At 40.6% G+C, this 22,202-nt stretch overlaps 1 protein-coding gene across 1 annotated transcript in view; it reads left to right on the forward strand.

The window, feature by feature from the left end:
* Positions 1-22,202, forward strand: part of ARMT1 (acidic residue methyltransferase 1) — a 160,694-nt gene that overhangs the window by 134,520 nt on the left and 3,972 nt on the right. The window contains exons 11-12 of the mRNA XM_030809852.1: positions 1,179-1,352; positions 4,418-4,660. Coding sequence (XP_030665712.1) covers positions 1,179-1,352; positions 4,418-4,660 — 417 coding nt within the window. The remainder of the gene's footprint in view (positions 1-1,178; positions 1,353-4,417; positions 4,661-22,202) is intronic.

Raw genomic sequence — 22,202 nt, forward strand, 5'->3', positions numbered from 1 at the left:
TGTAATCCCAGCTACCTGGGAGGCTGAGGCAGGAGAATTGCTGGAACCTGGGATGCAGAGGCTGCAGTGAGCTGAGATCAAGCCACTGTACTCCAGCCTGCGTGACACGGGAAGACTCTGTCTCAAAATAAATAAATAAATAAATAAATAAATAAATAAATAAATAAATAAGACGAGGCTGGGTAATTTATAAAGAAAAAGAGGTTTAATGGACTCACAGTTCCATGTGGCTTGGGAGGCCTCACAATCATGGTGGAAGAGTGAGGGATGTCTTACCTGGTGGCAGGCAAAGAGAGAGAACGAGAGCCAAGCAAAAGGGGTTTTCCCCTTATAAAACCATCAGATGTCGTGAGACTTATTCACTACCATGAGAACAGTATGTGGAAAACTGCCCCCATGATTCCATTATCTTCCACTAGGTCCCTCCCACAACATGTGGGAATTATGGGAGCTACAATTCAGGATGAGATATGAGTGGTGACACAGCCAAACCATATCAGTGGGTGGATCCCAGGGGCTAGATTAGCCTGAGAGGGGCGTGGTTGCATCAGCCGGTTGTCAAAGCAGAGAGATGAAGATGTCATCAAACATCGCCAAATGTGTTGTCTGGCAGAGTTAAGAAAAGCATATAGCCGGGCGCGGTGGCTCACGCTTGTAATCCTAGCACTTTGGAAGGCTGAGGTGGGCGGATCACGAGGTCAGGAGATCGAGACCACGGTGAAACCCCGTCTCTCTACTAAAAATACAAAAGAAATTAGCCGGGCGTGGTGGCGGGCGCCTGTAGTCCCAGCTGCTCTGAGAGGCTGAGGCAGGAGAATGGCGTGAACCTGGGAGGCGGAGCTTGCAGTGAGCCGAGATGGCGCCACTGCACTCGAGCCTGGGCGACAGAGGGAGACTCCGTCTCAAAAAAAAAAAAAAAAGAAAAGTATGTAATGTTCGATTGAACATCAACATCAAGGGCTAGGAGAGTCAAGGGCATTCAGACAAGGGGTAGGCAGGGAACTGGCAGGGTGGTTCAGGAATTTATTACCACATGTGGGTCAGAGTCCATGCTCTGCTCCATGCTGTCTGCAAAGGAGAATGACCTGTAAGCTTGGGAGAAAGAGGAAGAGATTCTGTGAGATCACCCATTAACTTTGACTTTCATGTCCCATTTTCGTTCCTGTTCTTGGGTTTAGTATCTTAAATTTCTGGATCAGCTTTCTCAGAAAATGAAGTTGGACCAGATGGCTGCCGAACTTGGCTTTGACATGCGGCTGGACGTGGTTTTAGCTCGAACAGAGCAGCTGGTTCGTCTTGAGAGCAATGCAGTCATTGAGAACAAGACCATTGCCCACAATTTGCAGAGAAAGGTAGGGGATATTGAAACTTGCTAGTATTGAGAGAAGAAATTTCTGAAAAACTGAAACATTGAAAAATAATGTACTGCCACCATATTTACCAGTGTAGCTAGGAAGCATCTTATAAAAATATGTATTTAGTATTGGAGGCTCAATTTCAAGTCTGAAGAGTTGGTAAGTGTATCTGTCACCTAAGGTCATGTTTCACGGTGTGTAATGGGTACCCACAAGGACAGTGACTTAAGCAAGTAGAAGTTTTTTTTTGTTGTTGTTTGTTTGTTTGTTTTTTTCTCACACAAATTCCTGGAGACAGGAAGTTTGGGGCTGGTGTGGCAACTCTCCTCTGTAAAGTCTTCAAGGAACCAGGCTCATTTCAGCTGATTCACTTCCCATCCCTAGGGTGATCCTTATTCTCATGGTTCCAGATGGTGCCCAGAACCATTATATCTGTGTTCAAGATAGAAGAGAAGAAAGGAGTGAGGAATAGGGCTGCAAAAGAACAAGCAGAGGCATCTTTTGAGAAAGGCACTCAGAATTTGCTACATGAACTTTTGTTTATATCCCATGGCCAGAATATGTTTTGGTGGTCAAACCTAGCTGCAAGGGAGGCTTGCAAATGTAGCCTTTACTCTGGGTAGCCATTTACCTAGCTAGAAAAAAATTCACAGTTTCTATTACTTTGGGAGAAGAGGAGAACTGGGGGGACATTCAGCAGCCTCTGCATTTATAAGCTCAGCTGCACTAGAAATTCTAGTAGAGAGAGAAGGGCTTACTTTTCTTCACTCAAAGGAAGAGTTAGAAACAGTTTAGACTAAATCAATGAATGAATGGATGAAAGGGATAAAATATAATTATTAGTTACATAATTATTGGTATTGGGGAAAGAAATAGGAAAACACAGATGTATTCTTATAATAGTTCTTAGGAGAAAAATGCTATGATACAATTCCAGTGTAGATGCTGTATAATGAGTCACATCTGGGCTCCCAACTTGGTTCCATCAAGCTGTGTGACCCTGAACAAATTACATACCTCTCTGTCTCTGTTTCCTCATATTTAAGATGGGGATGCTATATACCCCAAGGAGTTGTTAGTTTTTAATAAATAATATTTTCAAACCCTTGGCTCACAAAAGATGCTGTATTCATGTTTGGCTTCTTCTCCACTACCATATCTTGAGAAATATTTTATAAAAGATAGCATACAAACCCTATTACCATTAGAGGCATAAAAATTCAGCTACCATTCTTTCCAAAGTTCTACTCAGATAATTGATTCTTTTTCTCAATTATATAATTATTACTTCTTAATAATTATATAATTATTAAACTTACCAGTTTATAGAATTTACCAGTGTAAAATTGCAACGGAGTGGAATTTTTTTTTCTTTTCTTTTTTTTTTTTGAGACAGAGGTTCGCTCTTGTCGCCCATGCTGGAGTGCAATGGCGCGATCTCAGCTCACTGCAACTGCTGCCTCCCGGGTTCAGGTGATTATCCTGCCTCAGCCTCCTGAGTATCTGGAATTACAGGCACCTGCAATCATGCCTGGCTAATTTTTGTATTTTTAGTAGAGACTGGGTTTCATCATGTTGGCCAGGCTGGTCTCAAACTCCTGACCCCAGGTCATCCGCCTTCCTTGGCCTCCCGAAGTGCTGGAATTACAGGCATGAGCCACCATGCCTGGCCTGGAGTGGAATTTGACATGAAGAAGCTTAAGAAAGGGAATTTGATTAGAGAAATATTAAAAAGGCCTTGTTCAAAAATGATCTGGGTATGGACACAGCCGTCACTGTTAGGCAGGATACTCAAAGCAGCATTTCAATAAGTCTTTCCACCTGTTACCGCTTTACAAGTGCAGAGTAGATAATTAGGGGAACTTTGATGGTCTTCAGCTTGAACACTTGATAATATATGATTCTGATTCTGATGTTTATAGCAGATGACAGAGGTTTCTGTACTTAATATTCCATCTACTAATTGTGACATGTGGAGCCCAGGAAGATTCTTCCCCCTCTAGAGTCCATAGTCATTTACTTAAATATCACTCTAATTTCCTTTTTTAAGTTTGGTTACCAATGATAAATGATGTTTGAGGACCTATCCTCTGCTTAGTTTGTGGACCTTATAGGCCAGGCATATAACAAAGACCAAGAAACCTTCTTACAGTCCCTTTTATTTCTAAGATTTTATATGTATAAGCAAAGCTTTAAAGCAAAGATTACTTAAAAATCTCCTTGGTATATCTTACTTTAAAAATATATCAACTCTCAGCCAGGTGTGGTGGCTTACACCTGTAATCCCAGCACTTTTGGAGGCTGACGCAGGTGGACCTCTTGAACCCAGGAGTTCAAGGCCAGACTAGGCAACACGGTGAAACCCTGTCTTTACAAAAAAATACAAAAATCAACTGGGTGTGGTGGCATGCACCTGTAGTCCCAGCTACTTGGGAGGCTGAGAGGTGGAAGGATTGCTTGAGCCTGAGAGGGAGAGGCTGCAGTGAGCTGTGATCATGCCACTACACCCTAGCCTGCACAATAGAATGAGACCCTGTCTCAAAAAAAAAAAAAGTTGATATATATCCACTCTCATGTTGGGGGCCACCTATTCCAGTTCTAAGGGATTGAAATGAGCCAGTCTAGGTTTACAGTACTCACTTGCATTGTATCTTATTTCAGAAAATGCCAGTGCAGATATTGTGGCCATTAAATGTTGGACAGGATTTTGTCTCTCTGTCTTATTATATTCTGCTCTTGATAAACTCATCTGAGGAGTTTTTTAAAAGCTATTTTACATTTTTATGATGATGCACATAATGTCAGAGGGCATCAGATGTGGAAAGCTGACTCCTCTGCACATTTTCTGGGGCTCTTTTGTCTCAGATTTTAGGTACGCAATTAATTCTTGGAAAGGGTATGAATAAAAAATGCAATCAGGAAAAGGAATCCCATGACTTTTTTGATGGTTTACAAATTACTCTTATTGAGGTGTAGATAGAGATCAACATTATCTGGGTAACTCATTTATATTTACTATTGTTCAATTATTAAAAAAAAAATCCCTGTTTACATCAAACCAGCTAAAGACACAGAAAGAGAGACTGGAGAGCAAAGAACTACACATGAGCCTCCTCCGGCAGAAAATAGCCCAGCTGGAGGAGGAGAAGCAGGCACGCACGGCCTTGGTGGTTGAGAGGGACAACGCGCATCTTACCATTAGGAACTTGCAGAAGAAGGTGGAGAGGCTGCAGAAAGAGCTGAACACGTGTCGAGACTTGCACACCGAGCTCAAAGCCAAACTGGCTGACACCAATGAACTGAAGGCAAGTGCTTGGCTCCATTTTGTTTTTGCTTTTTGCTGGTTACTGTCAATGTTTTATGCAAAAGAATGACAGCTTTATCGGGACACGCCAGAAGAAGAAAGATGAAAGCTTCCTCTGATTTTCTAGAGTTATGGGAAAAATGCAAAAATGACACAAATGAGGGCACACATCCATTTAGTGTCTCTTCAATATCTGAAATGAAGCCATCATTGCTAGGTGAAAAGTCAGTCAAAAAGTGGTGACGTTTTCTTTTTTAAAATTTTTTTGAGGAGGAGTTTCACTCTTGTTGCCCAGGGATAGAGTGCAATGGCCTGATCTTGGCTTACTACAACCTCCTCTTCCTGTGTTCAAGCAATTCTCCTGCCTCACCCTCCTGAGTAGCCAGGATTAAGGCATGCGCCACCACTCCCGGCTAATTTTGTATTTTTAGTAGAGATCGGGTTTCTTCATGTTGGTCAGGTTGGTCTCGAACTCCTGATCTCAGGTGATCTGCCCGCCTTGGCCTCCCAAAGTGTTGGGATTACAGGCGTGAGCTACTGCGCCTGGCCTTATAAAAAATTTTTTCAAGACTGAGTCTCACTCTGTTGTCCAGGCTAGAGTGCAGTGGCATGATCTCGACTCACTCACTGCAAACTCTGCCTGGGTTCAAGTGATTCCCCTGTTTCAGCCTCCCAAGTAGTTGGGATTACAGGTGTGCGCTACCACACCAGGCTAATTATTTTGTATTTTTAGTAGAGATGGGGTTTCACCATGTTGGCCAGACTGGTCCCCAACTTCTGACCTCAAGTTATCCGCCTGCCTCAGCCTCCTGAAGTGCTGGGATTACAAGTATGAGCCACTGCACCTGGCCAAAAAGTGGTGATGTTTTAAGTCCAGAAAAGAAATACATTTCTCCAAAGTGTTGGTGACTGCTATTAGTGATGATAGAGGGATTAATCACATTGGAATTTGCTTAGGAAGAAATGAGAAAATAGGCACAACTGTTTGCTGAAAAGAGTCAGGCAGGCAAGAGTATTTATGTTGTGCTCTGTAGGATACATCATTACCAAGTCCAGTGGAGAAGGTCCCCAGAACTGGGGAGACAGTTCCTATATTCAAGGTGTTCAACTTCTAACGAAGGCAGAGCAAAAAGAAATGGAAACTTAGAAGAATTTAATCAAAAGATTTACGTGTCATGCATGTGTGCCACTGGCAGTAATATGTAACTTAATATGCACACATCATCCTCAGCAGGTGTGCAAATCGCAAGCACAGTGGACAGTAACATCCTGGCTCTTTGCAGACAATGCTCTGAAACTGCTTTTTGGAAGGTTTCTGAATCTGGAAACAGACAAGCAGGGAAAAAGAATCTGGAATTAAGCCAGCCCTTGAACATGCGTAGTGGGGACCATGTTTTAGGAAATATTTTCCACTGTAGTCTCCCTTCTGAGTAGTTTTCTTTTCCCTGCTGAAGCCCTTCTGCCATTGGGGCTAGACTGCCAAGTTGAAGTGTACTTCCTTGGAGAAGGGGAGAATGGGCACCCCCCAGAGAAGGGCACATATCTGAATACAAGGAAGGGGGGAAGCAAGGGAAAGCATCTGAGGTGGTGCCATGGGTCGGGAGGAAATATCAGAGGTAAGTCCCCTCAACAGTCCCTTTACAACTTGAGATGACCTTTAGCAGGGATTTGGGGTAGGGTGGAATAGCATCAGCTGCTCTAACCCTGGCTGGAAGGGGCTGCAAAAGGTGATGAATCTTGGGGTCCTAGATTGCACCCCAATTCCCTGGAGCCTGGAGTTCCATTTTCACTAGCGAGGGATATGGATGACAGCTGAAACGTAAGCTGGAGAGCTTATTACAGGAGCAGATGGGGGTGTTCCTTTCAACTGAGGGACAAAGTGACCCGCCATCAGAGGCCCTGGGGTAATCACCTAGGCTGTGGCCCAATAGCAGCTACAGCCAAGCCTTGAATTAGCTGAGACCAGTGATGTGGCCTTGACTCTGGTGAGAGACCCTGACAAATTTCACGAGTCAAATAATAGATATAGGAGAGATTCAGGGGCAGCATGAGGGCCAGAATCACTTCTTCTAAAATCGCAAGGACTTTCCTCCACCCAGTTATCATCTCAGAAAGAAGGAGGGGAGAGAAGAATCCCCTAAAGATGGCATTGCATGAACAAAAACAAATTTTAAACCCAAAGAAATGCAGTTAGCTGCAAATACCATCTGCTCTAACCATTTGGGGTGATGGTAGTGGGGAGTTTGTTTCCTGTATCCAAAGGACCATGAAGATTATCCTAAAGTTAATGTGGCTGGGACATTGCACCAGCTGCTCCTGATTGTAGGATGTGCGGGTGTTCATCCCTAGGCCAGAGGCACTCATCCCCTCTGACATCCTTGCTTATAAGGATACAGGAGTACTACTTTGTTAGAGGGAATAAAGGGCCTTTGGACATTTCCAAAGAAGCTAGAAAAGAAAAGTTAAAGAAATGGAAACCAGTGGTAAGACAGCTAATAGTGGGAGAATGTCATTGAACAAAACAGGAAAAGGAACCTCACCATTATAGCCAATGTGTGATCCACAGCTTTGAAAAGGAAACAAAATTTGGGGCTTTAGAGAACAATAAGGAGAATTTGCAGACCTGATCTAACACTTTTGAAGAATTTCTCTTACCCATAGGGAGGCGGTTGCATGTAGACAAGGATATGGCAAAACTCAGAGCTGTACAGTGTTTCATGAACTCAGACTGAAAAATCAAACAGTCTCCTGTCTTTGCCAAGACTTTATAAACATAGATCACCTCCTAGTGCTGTCATGGTATTTGGTACAACATTGCTTCTGATCAAACAACAGTTGGTTGGAGCAGAGGATGAGGATGAGTGACAGTCAGTGCAATAATAGGTGAATAGGAGTTCTGGTTGGCTGCTGATGACACCTTGACAATGTCTGGGAGTTAGGGAGTGGAAGAAGCTGAGCAGTGGACAGGGGCTGGATCACATGGAGCCTTATGTGTCACGCTAAGATGTTTGGACTTATCCTCTGGGTCCTGGGGAGCCATTGGAGGATAAAATTGTCAGGAAAGAGACTGAGAAGAAACAGAGAGAGAGATAGAGAGAGAGCAGAATGAGGCTGTGGTCAACTGCACCAAGTACAGCAGTGAGATAATGACTGAAGGAGTATCCACTATACTTGGCTTTGGAAAATCTGTGAGTCAAGCATGTACAGATCATGGTGGTAGTGGGTGAGGGTTTTGAGAATAAGCCAAATTTCAGGGATGAAAGAGAAATGAAAATGAAGACAGTGCAATACCCTTCTGGGATACTTGGATGAAAAGAAGAGAGTTAGGAAAGTAAATAAAGTTGGCTTGCATATTTACTTGGTTGCTTTATTTTGCATAGACAGATCCACATACTTTTACAGATAAGATATAGGAAAGGTATAGGAGAGACTTGGTTTGACTGACTCAAGAATTACTCAGGCCCCTACACATTTAAAAGGAATGTTAAGTCTTCATTCCAGTGGAGAACAGAGATCTAACTTGTTAACACAATAAATGTCAACTTCATGCATTTATGAGATATCAAATACAGAATATATTTTTATTTTGTATTTGATACAAATCCAAAATATCAGACTTCTGAAATCAATTTCCAAGACAGATTACTGATATCAGCTATCCACCATTGTACATTGCCTAAGCTTGTCCCTGTATTAATTTCACTATTCATAAAGTAATATTTCTGGACATTAGCAAAAATAGCTTTGCTGTATTAATTTCTTAGGGCTACCCAATTACCACAAACTGGGTGGCTTAATACTCAATCCCGCTAACAGTCCTTGGTTTATAGCTGCATAATTCCCATCTCTGCCTCCCCTTCACGTGACCTCCTCCTGTGTGTCTCTTCTGTCTCTTATAAGGACATCCATTGTTGGCATTAGGGCCCATCCTAATTCAAAATGATCTCCTCATGAGACTCTTATCTTAATCATTACCTGCAAAGGCCCTTATCTAAATAAGGTCACATTCCGAGGTTCTGGGTGGACACAGCTTTTGGGAGGGCACTACTCAAATCACTACACTTTTTAAATTAACAATTTTAACACTCTTAGAGGGACAATATAAAATAATAATTTGAATTACATTTCTATGGTTTTTTTAAAAATGAGAAATATTTACATGCCATAAAGTTTATTTTTTAAAGTGTATAATTGAATGGTTTTTAGTATATAGACAAGGTTGTACAAACATCACCACTATCTAATTCCAGGACTTTGCATCACTCCTCCCACATCCTCCCCCAAAATCCCACACCCATCCACAGTCATTCTTCATTTACCCTTTCTTCAACTTCTGGTAACCAGTAATCTTTCTGCCTTTATAAATTTGTCCATTCCGTAAATTGTATATAAATGGAATAATATAATATGTGGCCTTTGTCTCTGGCTTTTTGTATTAGTCTGTTTTCCTGCTGCTGATAAAGACATACCTGAGACTGGGCAATTTCCAAAAGAAAGAGGTTTAATGGACTTACAGTTACACATGGCTGGGAAGGCCTCATAATCATGGCAGAAGGTTAAAGGCACTTCTTACATGGCAGTGGCAAGAGAGAATGACAGCCATCAGATCTCGTAAAACTTATTCACTATCATGAGAAAAGTGGGGGGACACCACCCCCATGATTCAGTTATCTCCAACTGGGCCCCTCCCACAACATATGGGAATTATGGGAGCTACAATTCAAGATGGCATTTGGGTGGTGACACAGCCAAACCATATCACTTCTTTTACTTAGTATGAGTATACTTAGTATTTTCAAGGTTCATCCCATGTTGTACCATGGATCAGTACTTCATTCCTGTATTGGTCAGTGTTCTCCAGGAAAACAGAAGCAATAGGAGGTGTGTGTGTGTGTGTGTGTGTGTGTGTGTGTATACAGACAGGTATATATAGATATAAATATCTAATATAAATATCTACATTGATCTATCAATCATCTATCTATCTATATAGAAAGATTTATTTTAAAGAATTGGCTCACACAATTATGGAGACTAGCAGGATGGGCTGACAGACTGGAGACCCAGGTAGAGCTGATGTTGTGGTAAAAATATGAAGGCTGGCAGATTTTCCTTGTGTTCAGGGAAGCTCATTGTCTTGTGCTGCTTATGCCTTCAACTGATTGGATGAAGCTTACCCACATTATGGAGGGCACTCTGCTTTATGCAAAGTCTACCCATTTAAATATTTGACCAAATATCTGGGCATGATTGCCCAGCCAAACTGATACATAAAATTAACCATCATAATTCCTTTTTATGGATGAGGAATATTTCATTGTATGGATATACCACATTTTGCTTGTCCGTTCAGCATTTGATGAACGTTTAGATTGTTTCCACTTTTGGCTATTCTGAACAAGGCTGCTATGAACATTTGGGTGAAAGCTTTTGTACTTGTTTCTATGTCTGTTTCAAAACCATGATTGAAGACCCCAATGCCTAGGTTATACAAATCTTCTGTTTTAAGACCCATGCTGTAAATTTACTCCTGAATTCTAGACTGGGAAAAAGTAGACCTTTCCAGATACTATTACATTTTAATTTGGCAGGCAAACATAAGTATAATAGAAATCCTTTTTGCAAGAAAAATGTTTTTCACGAATTCCCCTACCTGTATTGAGTTAAAATAATTTCATTATATTTACAATGTACAAACTTAAAACTACATAGAAATTTCTTAATCTTATATTTCTTAATGTTATGAAATCCATATCAGTTTAGAAATCAAAACAAAGGATAAAATAGAATTTAAAAAATTAGGGATATTAATTCAATGTGATAGATTATTTTACTAAAATCACCATTGATATGGTTTGGCTCTGTGTCCCTACCCAAATGTCATCTTGAATTGTAATCTCCATGTGTTGAGGGAGGGAGGTGATTGGATCATGGGAGCGGTTTTCCCCATGCTGTTCTCATGATAATGAGTTCTCATGAGATCTGATTGTTTTATAAGTGTTTGACAGTTCCTTCTTCACATGCTCTCACTCTTGCCTGCTACCATGTAAGATATGCCTGCTTCCCCTTCTGCCATGATTGTTAAGTTTCCTGAGCTCTCCCCAGCGATGCAGAACTGTGAGTCAATTAAATTTATTTCTGTTATAAATTACCCAGTCTCGGATATTTCTTTCTTTCTTTCTTTCTTTCTTTCTTTCTTTCTTTCTTTCTTTCTTTCTTTCTTTCTTTCTTTCTTTCTTTCTTTTTTTTGAGATGGAGTTTCGCTCTTGTTGCCTAGGCTGGAGTGCAATGGCACAATCTCAGCTCACTGCAACCTCCACCTCCCGGGTTCAAGCGATTCTCCTGTTTCAGCCTCCTGAGTAGCTGGGATTACAGGCATGAGCCACCATGCCTGGCTAACTTTTTGTATTTTTAGTAAAGATGGGGTTTCACCATGTTGGCCAGGCTGGTCGTGAACTCCTGACCTCAGGTGATCCACCCTCCTCGGCCTCCTAAAGTGCTGGGATTACAGGCGTGAGACAACGTGCCCAGCTGGGTATTTCTTTATAGCATGGACTATATACTATCCATTAATGGACTAATACATCCATTAATAAGAATGTGTGGTACCAACTGCTCATGATGCAAGTTCTTTTGAGTTTGGCATGTTTAAAGTTTATTATCTTTTGAGTTTGGCATGTTTAAAGTTTATTTTCCCTAAGGGTATAGGAGTTATTGCACCATGTGTTTTATTTTAATACTGCAGATACTTTATTTGTACCTATGCCATGACACAGTTTGGCGTTCACTTTGCATGAACACATTATTTATGTATTAACTCTGCCTTTACCATTTCCTTATTAGCCCAGGATAACTACTAATTGGCACAAACATAGCCTTATACACAAATGCAAATGCCAAGTACTGAAATCACGTGGCAGAATGGCAGAGGATGGAGAAAGTGCTTTGTGTAACTTATATCATGCTAGGTGCTTTATAGCCTGCATCAGTTATCATTAGTTTCAGCTCAATATACTGAAACACCCCATAATATCAGTGGCTTAGAGAGGAGAGGCATTTATTCCCTTCTCACTGGAAAGAAGCACCTGGCCACCTCAGTTTTCAACCTTCTGCTTCAGTATCCTAGCAATAGCTTTAGTCCTCAATGCCATCTTCTAGGCCAAGCTAGCTGCTGGGGCTCCAGCTTCACTCTAGTCATCAGGAAGGAGGGACAGTGGAAGGACACCCTGTGTGCTGCTTTCCAGGAATGATACAACACTTCTTATGTCTCCATTGGCCAGAACTTAGTAACTTAGTCCCTGGACCTCATTTAAGTGAAGTCGGTCTGAGAAATGGGTCTTTATTCTGTACAGTAAGAAATAAAGTAAGAATAGCTCTTTGGTGGACAGCCATCAGCTATCAGCCTCTATCATGTGGCCCAACCTTAGTAGGGAGCTATGGCCGAACATCAGCAGTCAGACAACCAAAAACTAGTGGAAAGCTCATTATCTTCATTGCACTCTTTCAAGGAAACACCAAAAGGGATTAACATTCTTCAGCCACCTGTGAAGTTCTCTCCCACTTTGTAACTCTCTTTGTATCTCCCACACGAGACAGCCTCTCCCCACATTCCTTCCCCACTCCAGAACTTTCTCCAACCCAGTGAGTATAGCCTTTCTTAATTTTTTTCCCCTGAGCTCCCATCTCATACTCAGCTCCAATGATGTAGATCCACCGGATTTCTGGGACTGCTTTGAGCTTTTCCCACTTCTGAACGTATACAGCAAGCAGATCTCCAGCAAGAGGCATGCTCCTGGGGGTCAGATGGTGAAGGAGTGGAGGGGTGTGTCCTTATTAGGAGCTGAGAAAGGTGTGTTGGTTAATGGCTACAATATTACAGCTGGATAGGAGGAATAGGTTTTAGTATTCTGTAACACTGTAGGGTGACTATAGTTAACAATACTTTATTGTATATCTTCAAATAGCTAGAAGAGAGGATTTTGAATGTTTCCAACACAAAGAAATGGTAAATGTTTGAGGCGATGGATAATGCTAATTACCCTGATTTTGACACGTGTTCCTATGGTAGGGAAGGAGGGGAAGTGAGCCCAGACTGCAAAGCTAAACATCCATCTTTGATTTCTGCTACATTCCTGCTTAGTTACACCTTTTTCTCTCATTTTTAGTTGGCTCATAACAACTGTACATATTTTTGGGATACAGAGTGATATTTTGATGCATGTATACAATGGATAATGAACAAATCAAGGTAATTAGTATATCCATCGCCTCAAATATTTTATCATTTATTTTTGTTGGAAACGTTCAAAATCTTCTCTTCTAGCTATTTGAAAATGTACAATAAATTGTTGTTAACTAGAATCACCCTATAGTGCTTTAGAATGCTAAAACTTATTCCTTCTATCCAGCTGTAATTCTGTATCCATTAACCAACCTTTTCCTATGCCCTGCCCCCACCCTTCCCAGCCTCTAGTAACCACAATTCCACTCTCTGCATCTATGCACTCAACTTTTTTAGCTTTTACATATGAGTGAGAATATGTGATATTTGTCTTTCTGTGCCTGGCTTATTTCACTTTACATAACGTCCTTAAGACTCATCCATGTTGCTGTGAATGACAGGATTTCATGCTTTATTATGGTAGAATAGTATTGATACATAGATTGAGGATGCCTCAAGCCTGTGTTTGCCTCAGCTGTGTAAATGATTGGAGCATTGCCTATCCCAAATGGGAAATGTCCCAAAGGGGATATTCTGGCAGTGTGGGAGGCTAGCTAAGGTGCATGCCCAGGAGATACATGGAACATACCTCCTACAGTGTGGTCCTGCTGAACAGATGCCATTCTGATTTGGCATTTCCTTCGGTCAAGTTAAAGAGCTGTCTCCCCTGTTTGTCTCTGGCTGTCCTCAGATATATTTTTCCCTTCAGGCACTCAAAGTAGATGCTTTCTGTGGGTTGAGGCAGGAACTGGCCTCTTAGCAGGGAACTTAAGATGTTGGGGAAGCTGGTTGTTCACCTTGATCTTACTTTTTCGATTGTAGAAACCATGAGTCTGGGGAGATTTTCTGCACTTGTGGTGCTGGGAATGTTGTGGGGAGGGGCATTGTGGCTATGGAAGTCTGATTTTCTTACTCTCTGCTTAGAGTTTTTTCACTTCTCTCTGGCTCCAGGAACTGTCTCATCTTTATACTTGAGTTCTGGGGTATTGCTGGTGATAATCTTGGTGCTGTATATTTGTTTTTGTTTTTGTATATCTTGGGGTTCCGGGGGAACAGTGCCACCAGCTTGCTTCTATGCCACCATTTTTTTTCTTTTTTTTGAGACAGAGTCTTGCTCTGTTGCCCAGGCTGGAGTGCAATGGCATGATCTCGGCTCACTGCAAGCTCCGCCTCCTGGGTTCAAGCAATTCTCCTGCCTCAGCCTCCCAAGTAGCTGGGATTACAGGTACGTGCCATCATGCCTGGCTAACTTTTGTATTTTTAGTAGAGACGGAGTTTCAGCATTTTGGCCAGCATGGTATCGAACTCCTGACCTCAGGTGATCCACCCACCTGTGCCGCCCAAGGTGTTGGGATTACAGGCGTGAGCCACTGCACCTGGCCTATGGTACCATTTTGAAACCAAAAATCGTTTTATCTTTTTGATGTAGGCATTATTGCTATAAACTGTTCTCTTAGTACTGCTTTTGCTGTATTACATGGGTTTTAATATGTTTGTGCCTCCATTTTCATTTGTTTCAAGAATTTTTTGGATTTTCTCCTTAATTTCTTCCTTGACTCCATTTGTCATTCAGGTGCATGTTGTTTAATTTCCATGTATTTTTAGAATTTCCAAAGTTTCTCATGTGATTGATTTCTAATTTTAGTCCACTGTGGTCTAAAAAGATACTTGGTATGATTTCTATTTTAAAAAATTTGTTGAGACTTGTTTTGTGGTCTAATGTATGGTTTATCGTGGAGAATATTCCATGTGCTGATGAGAAGAGCATGTATTCTGCAGTAGTTGAATGAAATATTCTGTAAATGTTTATTAGGTCAAATTGTTCCATAGTAATAGTTTATGTCCAAGACTTCTTTGTTGATTTTCTGTCTACAGGATCTGTGCAATACTGAGTGTGAGGTGTTGAAGTCCTCAGCTATTATTATAATGGAATTTATCTCTCTTGTTATCTCTAACAATATTTGCTTCATGTATCTGGGTGTGTTTGGTTACATATATATTTACAATTATTATATCCTCTTATTGAATTGTTCTTTTTATCATTATATAATCACCTTTTTCTTACTTAATATCTAGCTTGTTTTCTATAAGTATAGCTAGTTCTGCTTGATTTTGGCTTTTGTTTGCTTAAATTATCTTTTTCCATCTCTTCACATTCAGTCTATGTGTCTTTACAGGTGAAGTTAATTTCTTATAGGCAGCATATAGTTGAGTTTTTAAAAAAAATCCATTTAGCCACTAATTGGAGAGCTTAGACCATTTACATTCAATGTTATTACTGATAAGTAAGAACTTGTTATTGCCATTTTGCTGTTTGTTTGCGGTGGCATCAGTAGAGCAGGCACTTGAGACAGAAATATGCCCCCTACTAAGTGTGGGTCTACAGGGGTTGACCTTGGAGAGAAATGTATTTTCAGTCTATATTTTTTAATTGAGGAATTTAAACTATTTACATTCAAGGTTGTTATTCATAAGTGAGGACTTACTCCTTTCATTTTGGTAATTATTTTCTGGTTTTTAATATATCATTTGTTCCTTTTTTCCTCTCTTATTGTTTATCTTCACAGTTTGCAGTTTGGTGATTTTTATAGTGATAACATTTGATTCCTTTCTCTTTCCCATTTGTGTATCTGCTTTAATAGTGAGTTTTAACTTTCATGTGTTTTCATTCTGGTAAATATCTTTTTGCTTCTAGATGTAGGACTCTTAAACATTTCTTCTTGCACTTGTCTAAGGGTGATGAGTTCCCTCAGTTTTTGCTTGTCTGGGAAAAAGAATAACTTTGTTGGCTGTGTATTGTTGATAGGAATTTTTTTTTCCTTTTAGCACTTTGAATCCCATTCTCTCCTAACCTGTAAGGTTTCTCTTGAGAAATCCACTGTTAATCTGATGGAAGTTCACTCATATGTGACTTTATGCTTTTCTTTTGCTGTTTTTAGAATTCTCTTTTTGTCTTTGACTTTTGACGTTTAGACTATAATGTACTTGAGAGAGGTTTTTTGGGTTGAAACTATTTGGGGATCTTTGAGCTTCCTGTCTCTGTCTGTCCATATCTTTCACAAGACTTGGGACATTTTCAACCAGTATTTCATTAAATAGGATTTTAATGTGTTTTCCGTCCCTTTTCCTTCTGTAACTTCCAATAATGCAAATATTTGTTCACTTAATGGTGTCCCTATGCCACATAGACTTTCTTCATTATTTTTTCTTTTTTGGACTGGGTTATTTCAAGAGACCTGTTTTCAGGTTTAGAAATTATTTCTTCTGCATGATCTAGTCTATTATTGAAGCTCTCAATAATGTTTTTAATTTTATTAATTGAATTCTTCAGTTCCAAGACTTAACCTTGGTTCTTTTTCTTATATTTATTTCTTTGCTGACTTTCTTATTCAGATCATGATTTTTTCTTATTTCATTGAATTATCTCTTTTATTTCATTGAGTTTCCTTATCATGATTTGAATTCTTTGTCAAGCATTTCATAGAGGTCCTTTTCTTTGGGATTTGTTATTGAAGTTTTATTGTGTTCCTGTGGAGGTGTACTTGCTTTTTCCATGTGTCTTGTGTCCCTGTGTTTGTATCTGTACATCTGTTGAAACAAACAGTTCTTCCAATTTTATGAAGCCGCTTTTGTAGGGAAAGACTTTTTCCTATAGATATGGCTTAGATTGTTGATTGGGTAGGGTGTTTTGGCTTTGGTTCTGGGAGGGTACAGTTGTGTAGTCTCTGTATGATTTCTTTAGCTGTAATCAATGTTAGCGGTATCTGTGAGTATTTCAGTGGCCTAGGGTGTGGTGTTTTGCGGAGGCTGTGGTGTGGCTTTGCTGGAGATGGAGATGCATGGCAGGCTGGTCCTTGGGCCTCTGGTGACACATGCAGAGATGAGGTGGTCCCACCACTGGAAGTGGGGTCAGACTGCCAGTGGTCATGGCAGAAGGCCATGAGTAGGTGGCTATCAGGCTCTGGGGAGCATGCACGTTCGGTCTCAGGAAGTGAGTTTGCCTCAGCATAAATTTCCTCTCTGGAATAATGAGGTCACATGGACTCCAGGCAGCTCACTATACTGGGCTTGTGTCCTGTAAGGGCTGTGGTCTCCTGTAGCTAAGTTTATAGGTGTCCATGATATGACTGTGGACTGCTAGGGATCTCCCACTTACCTTTTTCCTTCAATGGGAAGTCTCTCTTTGCTCCAAGCTGATCCTGGCTGACTGCTTTGCTTTCCTTTCTATGCTGCCCTCCTGAGTTTTTGCATCTCAGAAGGTCTTTGTCACTTCCTTGCTGAATTCCAGTGTTCCTCCCTAGACACTGTTTGATGTGTGGTTATTTGTTGTTTGGGTCCTTCTTTGTGGTAGAGATGAGTGTTGGTTGCCTTTAGTTAGCCATCTTGATGATGTTTTCTACTTAGTTAAGTTTTTGTGTCCTTTTCAAAGAGGGACACAACATCTATTTGAGCCATCAAAACAATCTCCCACTTTGCTGTCCTATCCCATTCAGAGAGCCTGAGCTCACTTCCTGGCTCCTGCTGGGTGGTGTTTTCAATGCAGCTTCCTGAAACCTTCCAGCTGGAGAATTTAGATCCTCTCAGGGAGCCAACACACCAAAATTTAAATTTGATCATCTTCCTTTTTCTAGGCTTTTGGCCCTTATAACATGAGAGAATTGTTCACCAGATTTTAAAATTCTTTTCTTTAAGGAAGCAGACAGTAGATACAGTGTTTATGACAGCAAAGCACACTTGGAAGCTTCTCTGCCCTTGCTAGAGTCTGAGCGGCACATCAATCTTGTTTATGACCAGTTCTGTCCCACTGGACGAAAATTAGGGGCACAGTCTCGCTGAACTTTGAGCTGGGTCTGAGGAGTTCCCTTAGGAAGATTAAGAAACCAACTTAGTCCCACTCCACTCTCAGGAATCTGTTGCTGGGTTTGAGGCTTTCTTCACCACTGTTGGCTCCCTGTTCTGCCCTGGTGGCTTGGCTCAGAGCTCCATTACTTGTTCTTGCTTCCTGGGAACAAAGATTCAGGCAGCCCTGAGGATTCTGATAAAGTCTCATATTTTTTAGAGATTCTTGGCAACAAATTCTTCTCATTAGGACTTGATTCATGAGCTTCTAGACCTCCAAGCTGTGTTCCATCACCTTTGGTAGATAGTCCACTGTAAATGTTTTCCCAATCTGAACAGACAGGCTGAATGTATCTGTTCTTTTATAAATACAAGGTTTAAAATTCAACATACCAATCCCAGCAATTTACCATTTGCCACATATTTTCTTTGTAGCAGTGAGATAGTTTCTATGTGAAAGGAATCTCTTTGTTTTAAAGGGAGATCACTTTGTTTTAAAAATTGATATTTATTTAATCAGTGTAATGTCCCCATTTTATAAAATGTTTAATGGTCTACAGAATATATTATTTTGAGCAATATGCTTATGTAACTTATAAATATGTATACATATATATTCAAAAAATTCTACTAGTAGGATCCATGATCAATACTTCCCCTTTCCCAACTTCTTTTTTGAAAATATTTAATTGTTTTGAAAAATTTCTAAGCTGTAGAAAATGGCAGGAATAGTATAATGGATACTCTTTTCCCCTTCACATAGATTGTTAATATTTTACTGATTACTATATTTTGCCTGGAGAGAGAAGAGATAGATGTTTTATTTTTGCCAAAGCATGTGAGAGTAAGTAGCAAACATCATGACACTTCACCCCCCAAATATTTTCCCACGTATCACTTAAGAACAAGGGCATTCTCTTACACGACCACAATACAATCAGCACACATAGGTATTAACATTGAGACAATGCTCTGATGTATTGGTATCTACTATGCAGTTCATAATCAAATAAGGGTTTTGGTAACTTGGGATCCATAAATGGTCTGCAAGGTTGGCCCCTGTAGACCTGCACTTAGTGGGTGCCATTTCCCTGTCTCAGGTGCCTGCTCCACTGGTGATATCTTTCACTGGCTCTGTTGCTCACTTAGAATTTTTTCTCCCAGATGTTGACATTTTATTTTCTGCATAGTTCTGAAGCTGCAGCAGTTGTTCTTATGCCTTCTTGATTGTAAGTTTCATAGAAGCTGTCAATTTCCAAGGGATTTCATCTCCTTTGGGTGGAGCCAGGTCAATAGATACAAACCTGTCTAAGAATGACATCGGCCTCCTCTCTGTCTTGAAAGGTGTCTTAGTCTCTCAGCACTTTGGGAGGTTGAGGCGGGTGGATCACAAGGTCAGAAGATCAAGGACATCTTGGCCAACATGGTGAAACCCGTCTCTGCTAAAAATATAAAAATTAGCCAGGAGTGGTGGCGTGCTCCTGTAGTCCAGTTACTCTGGAGGCTGAGGCAGGAGAATCGCTTGAACCCGAGAGGCGGAGGTTGCAGTGAGCCGAGATTGTGCCACTGCACTCCAGTCTGGGTGACAAGAGCGAAACCCTGTCTGAAAAAAAAAAAGAAAGAAAGTTATCTTAGTCTATTAAGGCTGCTATAACAAAATCCATAAACGGGGTGGCTTACAAACAACAGAAATTTCTTACAGTTCTAGAGGCTGAGAAGTTAAAAATCAAGGTGCCAGCAGATTTGATATCTGGTGAGAGCATGCTTCCTTGTTCATAGATGATGCCTTCTTGCTGTGTCTTCACATGGTAGAAGGGGTGAGGCAGCTCTCTGGGGCCTCTTCTATAAGAGCACTAATCCCATTCATGATGGCTCTGCCTTCATAACCTAATCACCTTCCAGAGGTCCCACTTCTTAATATCATCACTGTGGAGGTTAGAATTTCAACATATGAATTTAGGAGGACACAAACGTTCAGACTGTAGCAAAAGAAGTTTTGTGCCTTAAGAAGTTCTATGGGTTATAGTAGGTAAAAACTTTTTGTTTTTGTTTTTTTGAGACGGAGTCTCACTCTGTCACCCAGGCTGGAGTGAATGGTGTGGTCTCTGCTCACTGCAACTTCTGCCCCCTGGGTTCAAGCGATTCTCCTGCCTCAGCCTCCTGAGTAGCTGCGAGTACAGGCCCCCGCCACCACGCCCAACTAATTTTTGCATTTTTAATAGAGATGGGGTTTCACTATCTTGGCCAGGCTGGTCTTGAACTCCTGACTTCGTGATCCACCCACCTTGGTCTCCCAAAGTGCTGGGATTACAGGTGTGAGCCACCGCGCCTGGCCAAAACTGGTTTCTAGTTTATGAGTTCAGCAGTTATTTGACTCTGGATTCCTCAATTTAGTGATGTCACACAAAATGGTATAAATAAATCTGATTTTTTCCATCTGGACATCTATATCCCAAGCAGTCACATCTCCTCTAGATCATGTCCTAATCTTAGAACAGTTGCTCCCATTCCTCAGACTTTCTAGTGGGATAGTGAGAGCCTTCAGAGTGTAGAACAGGCTCACTTGTGCCGTGATTCAGATGCTCAGCCACAGTGAAGATGCGCTCTATGCCCAACCCTAGGGAGAGATTTCAATCTCTGACAGTAGTCTCCATATATCATCAACATAAGTCATAGTCATCTCAAAGCCCTTCAGCAATACATAATCAGGAGTTGAGCAACTAAATGACAGTTGTTAGTTTTATTATCATCAGTAAAAAAATACAAAAGAGATTCATTCATCGGGGCAGCAACATTCTCATTCCCCTTTCTCTCTCATTACATTGCTGCACAACACCAATGCCTTCTCCCAGTTCCCTCTTGCATGATTCTAGGTTTCTTCAGGAAGGCTTTCCTGCAGCCTAGTTAGCATAGACTTCATTTTTCTCCCTACTTCTCTCTCAGCTCTTTACCATGTAGGTCAATTTAGCCTCCCTGGCTTGCTTCCTTCCTGACAGTCTCCCCCTTTACCCAAATTCTACCCTAGAAGCAATTAGATAAAAGTAGACGCATCAAGAAAACATCTTTTCTTCTTAGGAAAGAAGGGATGGGAGGGAAGGAAGAAAACAGCAAATACTTATTATTTGGTACCTTTTATTCTGTTACTTTCTTACTTTTATTTTTAATGATTTAACCACAAAACAAAAACAAAAAATAATGCTTTTTCTTTGAGAATACACCTGAACAGTTTACCTCAACTGTCAGAAAGCACAGAACTAAATTCAGAGCTGTACTGGTCTTTGTTTGCTCTTTGTCTATTCATTCCTTACTGATATGTTTATTTATTTATTTATTTCAGGTTAATTTATTTTGATCCTTTTAAAGAGCTTCCTTGTAAATGTACTTTCAAATAAGAGCTTTATCAAGATACAGCTGATATACCATAAAATTCACTTTTTAAAAGTGTACAATTTAGGCCGGGTGCACTGTATTCCCAACAGTTTGGGAGGCTGAGGCAAGAGGATCACTTGAGGCCAGGGGTCCGAGACCAGCCTGGCAAAACCATATCTCTACTAAAAATACAAAAATTAGCTGGGCATGGTGGCTCACACCTGTGATCCCAGCTACTGGGGAAGCTGAGGCACAAGAATTGCTCGAAACTGGAAAGCAGAGGTTGCAGTGAGCTGAAATTGTGCCACTGCACTCCAGCCTGGGTGACAGAGCAAGACCTTGTCTCAAAAAAGGTGTACAATTTAGTGATTTTTAGTATATGCACATATATAGCAAATGGCACCACTATCATATTTCAAAACATTTTCATCCCTTCCAAGAGAAACCCTGTACCCATAAGTGGTTGCTCCCCATTCTGCCCTCCTACTAGCCCCTGGCCTTTTCTGGATCTTTCATATAAATGGGATAATAGAATATGTGTTTTTTTGCAAGTGACTTCTTTCCCTTAGCATGACGTTTTCAAGGTTTACCCATGTGGTAGCATGTCACAGTACTCTATTCTTTTTTACTGCTGAATGATATTCCATTGTATGGCTATACCACATTTTGTTTTTCCATCTGCCAGCTGATGGCATTTGGGTTGTTTCTACTTTTTGGTGATTATGAATAATACTTCTATGAACATTTGTGTACAGTTTCTGTGTGGGCATAAGTTTTCAGTTCTCTTGCCCATACGCCTAGGAATGGAATTGCTGGGTCATTTGGTAATTCTATATTTAATATTTTAAAAACTGACAAACTATTTTCCACAGTAGCCACACCATTTTACATTCCTATCAGTAGTGTATGAGAGTTCTAGCTTCCTCACATCCTTGCTAACACTTGTGATTGTCTGTCTTTTTTATTTTAGCCATCCTAGTGGATACTAAATGGTAGCTCATTTATATTATTTTTAATGATCAGTCAAAACAATTTGTGTCGGTGTGAAGTTGCTTCAAATTCTTTTTTTATTGTGGTAAAATAAAAATAACATAATATATATCATTTTAACCAT

Source organism: Nomascus leucogenys, chromosome 3 (assembly GCF_006542625.1).
Source record: "Nomascus leucogenys isolate Asia chromosome 3, Asia_NLE_v1, whole genome shotgun sequence".
NCBI classification, from domain to species: Eukaryota; Metazoa; Chordata; class Mammalia; order Primates; family Hylobatidae; genus Nomascus; species Nomascus leucogenys.